The sequence below is a fragment of the Salmo trutta genome, chromosome 35, assembly GCF_901001165.1.
Source record: "Salmo trutta chromosome 35, fSalTru1.1, whole genome shotgun sequence".
Lineage (NCBI taxonomy): Eukaryota > Metazoa > Chordata > Actinopteri > Salmoniformes > Salmonidae > Salmo > Salmo trutta.
Window position 1 is genome coordinate 31,442,792 of NC_042991.1, and position 9,535 is coordinate 31,452,326.

At 44.9% G+C, this 9,535-nt stretch overlaps 1 protein-coding gene across 2 annotated transcripts; it reads left to right on the forward strand.

Moving 5' to 3' along the window:
• The first annotated feature begins 1,112 nt into the window (after window positions 1–1,112).
• On the forward strand, window positions 1,113–6,727 carry LOC115175070 (N-myc proto-oncogene protein). 2 transcript variants are annotated; one of them, XM_029734235.1, is made up of 3 exons: window positions 1,113–1,240; window positions 1,620–2,310; window positions 5,858–6,727. In XM_029734235.1, exons 2-3 carry the CDS (start codon window positions 1,641–1,643, stop codon window positions 6,649–6,651), a joined length of 1,464 nt encoding a protein of 487 aa, XP_029590095.1. In that variant the 5' UTR covers window positions 1,113–1,240; window positions 1,620–1,640; the 3' UTR covers window positions 6,652–6,727. The 2 variants fall into 2 exon arrangements, with proteins under 2 accessions (XP_029590095.1, XP_029590096.1); XM_029734236.1 differs by having other exon boundaries at window positions 5,861–6,727.
• Window positions 6,728–9,535: the final 2,808 nt, after the last annotated feature.

Genomic DNA, 9,535 nt, shown 5'->3' on the forward strand with positions numbered 1-9,535 from the left:
AACTCAATGTATGGATGTGTTTAATCAGTAGCATATAATGATAGGTTTAAAGCGTAGCCAATCAACTCAATGTATGTATGTGTTTAATCAGTAGCCTATAGTAGTTATACATAACAGCTTCATACTTTATCTTCATTATAAAGAACAACTCATGGTTCGACAATTCACCGCAGATAACATACAACAGCGATTAATGTATTGATGCGTTCAACCTCCTATTATCCCGTGTCCGCGCGAGGGCGCAGTGATACCGACTCTTTGATGATGCTATGCGGGTACCTCAATGCCCCCAGACAATAGCGAGAGTTGAGTTCAGCTCTAGCATTGAGTAATGCGCCAAGCCATCGTGACTTTCCTAATAACAAGATAGTATAAACCGTGCTTCTACATCTGCATTGCTTGCTGTTTGGGGTTTTAGGCTGGGTTTCTGTAAAAACGCTTTGTGACATCGGCTGATGCAAAAAGGGCTTTATAATTGCATTTGATTGATTGAGTATAACAGCTGATATGATTATCTTTAAACAAATAACAGGCCTACTTCCATCAAAACGCTATGTTAAAGGTTGCTGGGTAACAAATCATTATGTCATATATTAGTGGAGCCTTTATACATAAAACAAAGTCTATATCCTATGCATTTGTCCACAATTTTCCCCAAACAGTTTCTGAAAAGGGAAAGAAATTCGCCACAATGGAGGCTCAGGGATGATAACGTAATATCTATTCTTTGGGGAGGTAATGGAGCCCGTTGCAGGCTATATGAGGGTTTGCACTAGTTACCACAACCACAATTTCATGAAAATTAAATGTGCTTTTTTGTCTTAATTTAAGGTTAGGGTTAGGTATACGGATAGAAGTGTGTTTAAAGTAAGGGTTGATGTTAGGGTTAGGTTTAAAATCGCATTTTAAGAAGATAAATTGTTGATATTGCGGGGTTTCTGACTTTGTGGCAGTGGTAACTAGTGCTGACCCTATAGGAGCCTACCCAGCACCCGCCTCACGCCGCAGCGCTGCAGTCTCACCCCGCCCACCCCCCCGCCCCTCCGTGGGTGGAGTCTTCCCTCCAACTCAGAGAGAGATTTCAGTCTCGGCTATAACACTCCACAGCCCAGCACAATGCGTGTCAGAGATCTGTCTGTGCGACACTACACTACATGTCTGCTCCTAATCTAGTTTATCACTGAACTGCGAGAGAGATTCGAGAAAACACGACTCACACCACAACCTCAGTCAACGCGAGGTGAGCATCTTTCAATATTTGGGTGAAAGTGTCGCTTACATTATTTGACTCCGGTTTTTTTCTCTCTATTTTGACTGCAAAATGGTCATCTTTAAAACGAATTGAATTGTCATGTGACTTTAACATAGATATTTGTTTTAACAGTTATTATAATTGCTCACTGTGGTATTATTGTGTGAATAATACCAAGAATAGTGGAAAGATGACTTTCCACACATTTTACGCGCACTGGCCTCTGTGCTTTCCAATGGATTTGTAAGACTTTTAGGACTGACTGTAGAATGTTGTGCATAAGGTGTTAGTTATCTGGTCTTTTCGATAGTAACTTTATGTAGGTGTGTATCTTATTCCATTGTGTCTAAACTATCCCTCTTTGCAGGCTTTCCAAGTGTGGGATAAAATGCCGGCGATTGTAAGTAAAAATTCCGACATGGAGTTCGACTCTCTACAACCCTGCTTCTACCCGGGTGAGGATGACTTCTATTTCTGCGGTCCCGACTCTGCGCCACCCGGAGAGGACATCTGGAAGAAATTCGAGTTGCTGCCCACGCCGCCCCTCTCCCCGAGCCGAGCGGCGCTACCGGGGGAGCTGGCCTTTGCGTCCGGGGGGGACAGGGGCGACTCGGCAGCAGGTTCTATGGGTTTTGGATTAGGCGACCCGCTGGGCTGCGACTGGGCTTCAGAGCTCCTGTTCCTGCCCGAAGACGATATTTGGGGCGCGTCGGACGGAGACCTGTTCGGCGGCTGCTCCGCTTTGTATAGTAACCCCAACTCCATCATCATTCAGGACTGTATGTGGAGCGGCTTCTCGGCCAGGGAAAAGCTCCAGAGGGTGGTCACAGAGAAGCTAGGCAAAGCCATCTCCACCGCGACTGCCTGTGGAGTTAGTAAACATGTCACTACCGCCGCCGCCATCACAACCAAGGCGCCGGAGCTGAGTGTGGACCCGACGATAGTCTTCCCTTTCCCCATCAACAAAAGAAACGGTAGCAGCAGCAGCAGATGTCCACCTGGGACGGCCCCCGCCACTACTGCCCACTGTAGCGCAGAGGAAACTCCGAGCGACTCCGGTAAGCAGATACCTTTGGCGAGGATGAATGCGCACAATAGCTTTTGTTTTCGTTACGGTGCCTACAGTACAACAGCAGATAGCCTAATAACACAATACTCATCCACAAACCGAGTTTTATTTGGTTGAATTGACGTCATTCTGCCACATTATTATTATTGTTATTATTATTAATTTTAGGCTAGTGCTAATTGTGGTGATTGAAAGTTCATATGACAGGCACAGAATCGGATTACGTAGTTAGGTTCCACATGCCGGCAGTAAATGGTGGTGACACAGTGCGCGAGAGGGTTTATGTAATAGGCAGGCGCTTCATCCGGCAGATAGCTGTAAAATTGGGGGATTGTGTGCATTACTAACGTAGACCCAGTTGGCATCCAACAAAAAGACACCGAACAACTAGGTATACGGGCTGTAAAGGGCAATGAAGGCTCTACTTGACCCCTCGGCGCAGGCGGACAGACAGAAGTAAACGGACTTATTGATAAGGTTCGTTGGAGGCTATGATTAAGCACTTTACGCAAGGATTTGGAAATAACAAGGGCTCCATAGGTGTGAAATTGCTTAGGCCTATTCAATGTTCAACCCGGGTAAACTAGACGTCATTTTGTAAAATGGCATTTATAGCGACTATTGTGTTCGGTGTTGAGGATGTGCGTGGGTGTGGTTTGTAAAGGGGGTCGGTCGATAACAACAAAGTGGACAATAAAACCTTTGTAATAACAGGATAATAGGTTCTTCGAACATTCTTAAATGCTCCATCTATCGTTGAGCATAACATGTATCGTTTGGCAACTACCATGGAAGTCTGGTGGGATTTACGAAAAACCCACGTGAGTCTTTACTATAGTTCTTTGTGGCGCGTCTGTGAAACGGTAGTGAAAAAAGAGAAAGACTTCCAACTTGGCCGCGCCGCCTCGAGGCTCGAGCTGTAGTGCCTTGCCAAAACACACCCCCTTTGACCGGCCCGCGGGCGGAAGAAAGAGAGCTGGAGAGAGGAGGAGGAGGGCCCATTTTCTTTAGGGGGCTGACAGCTTTGAACAGGCGCTCCCATCTCGACAGCTGTCTCTCTGGCGCCGCTCCACCGCCTCCCCCGCTACCCCGCCAGCCTGGAGATAAAAAACATTTGCCCTCTTCTGACGCGGGCAGTGTTAAGTCGCGTCTCTCTCTCTTTTATCCGAGCTTACCTCACCATAAAATAGAATAGTAGACACACCGCGAAAGGCATATATAGACGGTGTCAATATAGATACAATCAGATATCCTGTCCATGTTAAATACCTATAGGCACAGAGTAGGCCTCCTGCATTTGGCCCCCAATATAAGATAGAGGAATGACTCTAGAATCAAATGCTGACACATAAAACACATATGATAGCCTGCAGTATGATAGCCTGCAGTATGATAGCCTGCAGTATGATAGCTTACAGTATGATAGCTTACAGTATGATAGCCTTCAGTATGATAGCCTGCAGTATGATAGCTTACAGTATGATAGCCTTCAGTATGATAGCCTGCAGTATGATAGCTTACAGTATGATAGCCTTCAGTATGATAGCCTGCAGTATGATAGCTTACAGTATGATAGTCTACAGTATGATAGTCTACAGTATGATAGCTTGCAGTATGATAGCCTGCAGTATGATAGCCTACAGTATGATAGCTTGCAGTATGATAGTCTACAGTATGATAGTCTACAGTATGATAGCCTTCAGTATGATAGCTTGCAGTATGATAGCTTACAGTATTATAGTCTACAGTATGATAGCTTGCAGTATGATAGCTTGCAGTATGATAGCTTACAGTATTATAGTCTACAGTATGATAGCTTGCAGTATGATAGCTTGCAGTATGATAGCCTACAGTATGATAGCCTACAGTATGATAGCTTGCAGTATGATAGCCTACAGTATGATAGCCTACAGTATGATAGCCTGCAGTATGATAGCCTACAGTATGATAGCCTACAGTATACCTGGAAGCCAAAGGCACTTGTGACATGTGTATCTGTACATTATTCATTGACACCAATGAAGGATACATGTCAATAGTTTAAAGTGGCTCCCTCCCTTTCACCCTCTCCTCTTCATCTGCACTGATCTTTTGGAAAACCAGGTGTTGGCTTTCACCAGACCAGCTCCTTCAGATCAATGCAGGATGAGGAAAGGAGACGAGGAGAGGATGCCACTTTATACTATTGACATCTACTCCTAGAGATAGACTCACTAGTACTACCTACCCCCTTTCCCTCTGAGCCAAATATCAAATTGCCCAGGCTGTCTCAGCTTCACATGTGGTCTGTCTAGAGAGAGAGTGGGAGAAAATAGAGAGAGAAAAGAGGAGAGGAGAGAGGGAAAAGAGGAGAAAGAGAGAAAATAGGAGGAGAGGGGGGGAAAGAGGAGGAGAGGCCAGACATCCCCATAACCACCCAGCTGAGAACCTGTGGTGTGGTTGTGTTTTGATTCCCGTGCCAACTTCTCAGTGTGTGTGTGAGAGAGAGAGAGAGAGAGAGAGAGACTGCCTCCCTTCTCAGTGTGTGTGTGTGTGAGAGAGAGACTTCCTCCCGAGGGTTTGGCCGTGAGAAGTGGGTTACAGTAAGCTGTAAAATGCCTCACTGCTTTATGAACGACTTAGCTGATAATGATAGCTGTTTTCACAAAGGCATTTTAACTGGGGCTGCCGGCCTCAATCACCTGCCGCCTCACGATCCTACACTTCCTCGTTCAGCTTCAAAGAGGCCTGCGTATGATTATTTCTATTAGTTTATTTGTATTATATGATAAGTCTTCTGATAAGTCACGGCTGTAATGTCTTAGCTCAGGTCTACTAAAGATAAAGAAGCCGGTAAATATTGAAAAAGGTCAACTTACTTTTCTGAAACACCTCAAGATTAAACGGATCAGGAATATGACTGTTAAATGCTTTGCATATCTCGTTTCATCATCAGTAACTGCCTAACTGGGGATGTCAGAACCCTTTCAAGAGAGAGTGAACAGGGACACAACTCAGACATTCAAACTGTAGAGGGTAAAGATTAGCAGGAATGTCCTGAAAAACAAGAAAGAATCCAGCTAGTCTACAAGATGAAGCATGTAAAAAGCCTGTGGGCTAGATTAGTGACTGACGGTTAGCAATAAGAGTACTCTCTAGCGCTGAGAGTTGAGCAATGCTCTCACTTTTCCCGCATGCACGCACACACACACACACACACACACACATCATTACCCATCTCATATGTATATACTGTATTCTATACAATCTATTGCATTTTAGCCTATGCAGCTCTGATATTGCTCATCCATATATTTATATATTCTTATTCCATTCCTTTACACAGGTAGAATTGTTAGATATCACTTGTTAGATATTGCTGCACTGTCGGAACTAGAAGCACAAGCATTTCACTACACTCACATCTGCTAACCATGTGTATGTGACCAATTCATTTCATTTGACCTGTGACCTGTAAGCACACATAGGTGACATAGTTCCCACAGTTGGTGAGTCAGAACGATTAACCAACTCACACTTCTCGTTTCCTTTCCCAGAAGAAGATGATGAAGATGACGACGAAGAGGAGGAGGAAGAGGAGGAGGACGATGACGACTCAGACGGCGAAGAGATCGATGTGGTCACTGTGGAGAAGCGCCGTGGCTTGTCGCCCATGGCGACTGGCACGGTCACCATCTCGGTGCGGTCGAAGACGGGCACCGCTTCAGGGGCCGTGGCCTCGTCTGGTGTCGTGAGCCGATTCGTCAGCAACCGGGGGTCTGCGGGGTCAAACTGTCACGGGCAGGAGTTGATCCTCAAGCGGAGCTCGGTCCACCAGCAGCAGCACAACTACGCCGCTCCCTCGCCGTACGCCTCTGACGACGACCACGCGCCCCCCTCCAAGAAACACAAGTCCTCTAATGCTCCTCGTCAATACTCCCGTGCCCCCTCTTCATCATCGCCATCATCCTCCACATTCTGCGGCTCCCTGACTGTGCCATCATCAACAATGCCGGGTTCTAGATCCAAACGCCACACCAGCGGTGCCAGTAGCCCACGCGGCGGCTCCTCCGGTAACTCCGACTCAGAAGACTCCGAACGGCGGCGAAACCACAACATCCTGGAACGCCAGCGGCGCAACGACCTGCGCTCAAGTTTCCTAACGCTCCGCGATCATGTGCCCGAGCTGGCGAGGAACGAGAAGGCGGCCAAGGTGCTGATCTTGAAGAAAGCGGCGGAGTATGTGTCGTCGCTGGAAACGGACGAACTGCAGCTGACTCAGGAGAAGGATAGGCTGCAGGCGCGGAGGCAACAGCTGATGAAGCGACTCGAGCAGGCCAGGACTTGCTAAGACTTTTTAGTGGCACATGACGCATACATATACACACAGACATAGACACACACACACACACACATATATATACACACAGACATAGACACACACACATATATAAAAAATGCTTTTCTTAAAACTGCATTGTTGGTTAAGGGCTTGTAAGTAAGCATTTCACTGTAAGGTTGTATTCGGTAATACCTGTTGTATTCGGCGCATGTAACAAATAAAATTTGATTTGATTTGATATATTTGATATATACACACGGACATAGACACACACACACACATATACACACTCAGACACACCCAGATGACCCCCCTCCCCCTCGCTTTGTCTCAACTTATATATATGTATATACACACACATGCGCGCGCGCGCACACACACACACACACACACGCGCACACACACACACACACACGTGAGCGACAAATGACGGGGTGGACGGGACATTCACTGACGCCACTTTTTTTGCACATTTGTTGACGTTAAGAATGTTTAGGGTTCTACGTTTTTCAATCCTGTCACATTGAGAAGAAGGAAAGAAGAGAATAGAACGAGGGAGGAGAAGGAAAGAAGAGAGGGAGAACGCTCCTCTTGGTCCTATCTCTATTTCTTGTTGTTTCTTGTTTCTTGTTGTACTCAATGTGGCACTTATAGCCCTAACCCAAACCAGGTGACTTTCAAAGGGGTCATGTTCATGAGGGCACATCGTGGCAAAATGTTTTGCAACGGAAAGTGAAAATAAGCATTTCTCAATGGACACGATCAGGTATTCCCTCTCTGTTTCAGTCCGTTTTGCTCCATTGTGTGCCTAATGAATACACACTGGGCATAGCGTCAGAGCTGGTTGGAGAGTTCAAAGTTCACACTTAGTAGCAGAAAATGCTTTCTACGCCTTCACCACTGCAAACGGAAGACACTAGTACACCAGGAAACCACGGTATAATGTGCACCTTGCTAGCCGACACTTTTGTAAATAACAGTACTGTAAATAACAGACAAATACACTCAGAATCTGCCTTGTTTTATATACATTTTTATCTTTGAGTTTTTATACATTTTATGTCCAAAAGCTGCCAATAACTAGACTGGAAACTTTATAAAAAAAGTACTGCAATGCCTCGAGGGCAACGAAACTTTGTAATATAAATTTTTTTTTTTTCTTCCTGCTTTGTATTGTACAATGATTCTAATTCTATACCTTTATTACCCTTTAGTGTGACTGTGATACACGCTTGATAGTTATATTTTCGTACGGAAAATGAGTTCTCGGTAGATATCTCTTTATCGCGTCCTTTTTTCTTCCTCTATCAAAAATTTCTCTTTATTTCTCTCCATTTGTTTAAATATTTGTAACTGTCGGGTGCATAGAACTTTCTGGGTGAACGGATATAAGATGTATTTTTTTTCATTCGTATAATTTACATGTAGTGCTCCAACTCAGCACTTTGAAATACCTCATTTTGACAAATAAATAGACATTGAAAATAAACCCCTCTGTGTGTGGACATGAATCATTCATCGTCACTGATACTGTGAACAACACATCAGGGGAAGTATTTCAATATCTCTGTCTCTCTGTATGTCTCTCTTTCTGACTGTCTCACTCACTCACTCACTCACTCACTCACTCACTCACTCACTCACTCACTCACTCACAATTTCAATTAAAGAAGCTTTATTATCATGAAAAATGTGAGAAGTAACATTGCCAAAGCAACCGTAGTAGAATATAAATCTATGCCAGGTTTGTGTACTGTTTCTGTCTGTCTGTCTGTCTGTCTGTCTGTCTGTCTGTCTGTCTGTCTGTGTGTCTGTCTGTCTGTCTGTCTGTCTGTCTGTCTGTCTGTCTGTCTGTCTGTCTGTCTGTCTGTCTGTCTGTCTGTCTCTGTCTGTCTGTCTGTCTGTCTGAGTAGGGGTTGTATCATTAAAGGTCAACTCCACCACTTTTCAACCTCAGTTTCATCATCTCCATCACAATACCAGTGTCAACATATGTGAAAACAGCGCATTTCTACATTTTGTAGAAAGAAATATAAAGAAATGAAAGAATTTGAAAAACAATGATTTTTAAAACTATGAGATACGCGGGGACGTGGGGAGCAAGAAAATACCCTCCCTCGATCTAGAAACTAGTTGTAGGTTTTGAAAATCATTGTTTTTCTTACTTTTAATCCTACCCTGTGATGTCACAGAGAAGCATTTTTTTTAGGACTTTTCTTCTTCTCTTTTTAACCACAGATCATAGAATCGCCTAGTTTTCACATGTAGACACTGGTGTGGTGCGGGAGATAATGAAAATTGGTGGAATTGCCCTTTAAGAGCCCCATCCAGCTCCTGTCTTACCCATCTCTGTTTATTTGACTGCCCTGACAGACTAGTGTCTGTCTCTCAAAGGGAAAGAGCTGAGTCCTAAGAATCCATTGCCTCAGCAATCTATATAAATCTCACCAGAACCACTCGCACACACACTTCAAGTGGATATGAAAACACACACTCTGCTCTTCCAACATCTTTCGCCACCGTTGCCATGGAAACTGGCTCAGCTGCGGAGTGGCAGGCAGCGAGCGTGAGTGAGTGTTTTGATTTATTTATTTGTGTGTGTGTGTGTGTGTGTGTGTGTTTCAGTGTGCATGTGTGTATTTCTCTGTTTTAGTGTGTGCATGTGATTTCTGTGTCCCTGCTCATGTGTGGCCGGTCTACTGATCTCTCTTCCCTCCTCTCCGCTACAATACCAGAGCAACGCTGAATACTATTTACTAACATCAACCACATGGCTCTCATCCCCTTCTCTTTCCTCCCCCTTCCCCACCCTCTCCTCTCGCCCATCCCTCCTCTCGCCACGCTCTACTTCAGCCAGCCACGTGTCACACACACCTCTCTCTGGAGTCTGGTC

What these genes read in the sequence shown, in the direction of transcription:
- LOC115175070 (XM_029734235.1), top strand. Translation starts at nt 1,641, where the DNA reads ATGCCGGCGATTGTAAGTAAAAATTCCGACATGGAGTTCGACTCTCTA. An exon ending in GGAAACTCCGAGCGACTCCG is followed by an intron (nt 2,311 to 5,857) that starts GTAAGCAGATAC and finishes TTCCTTTCCCAG; the next exon opens with AAGAAGATGATGAAGATGAC.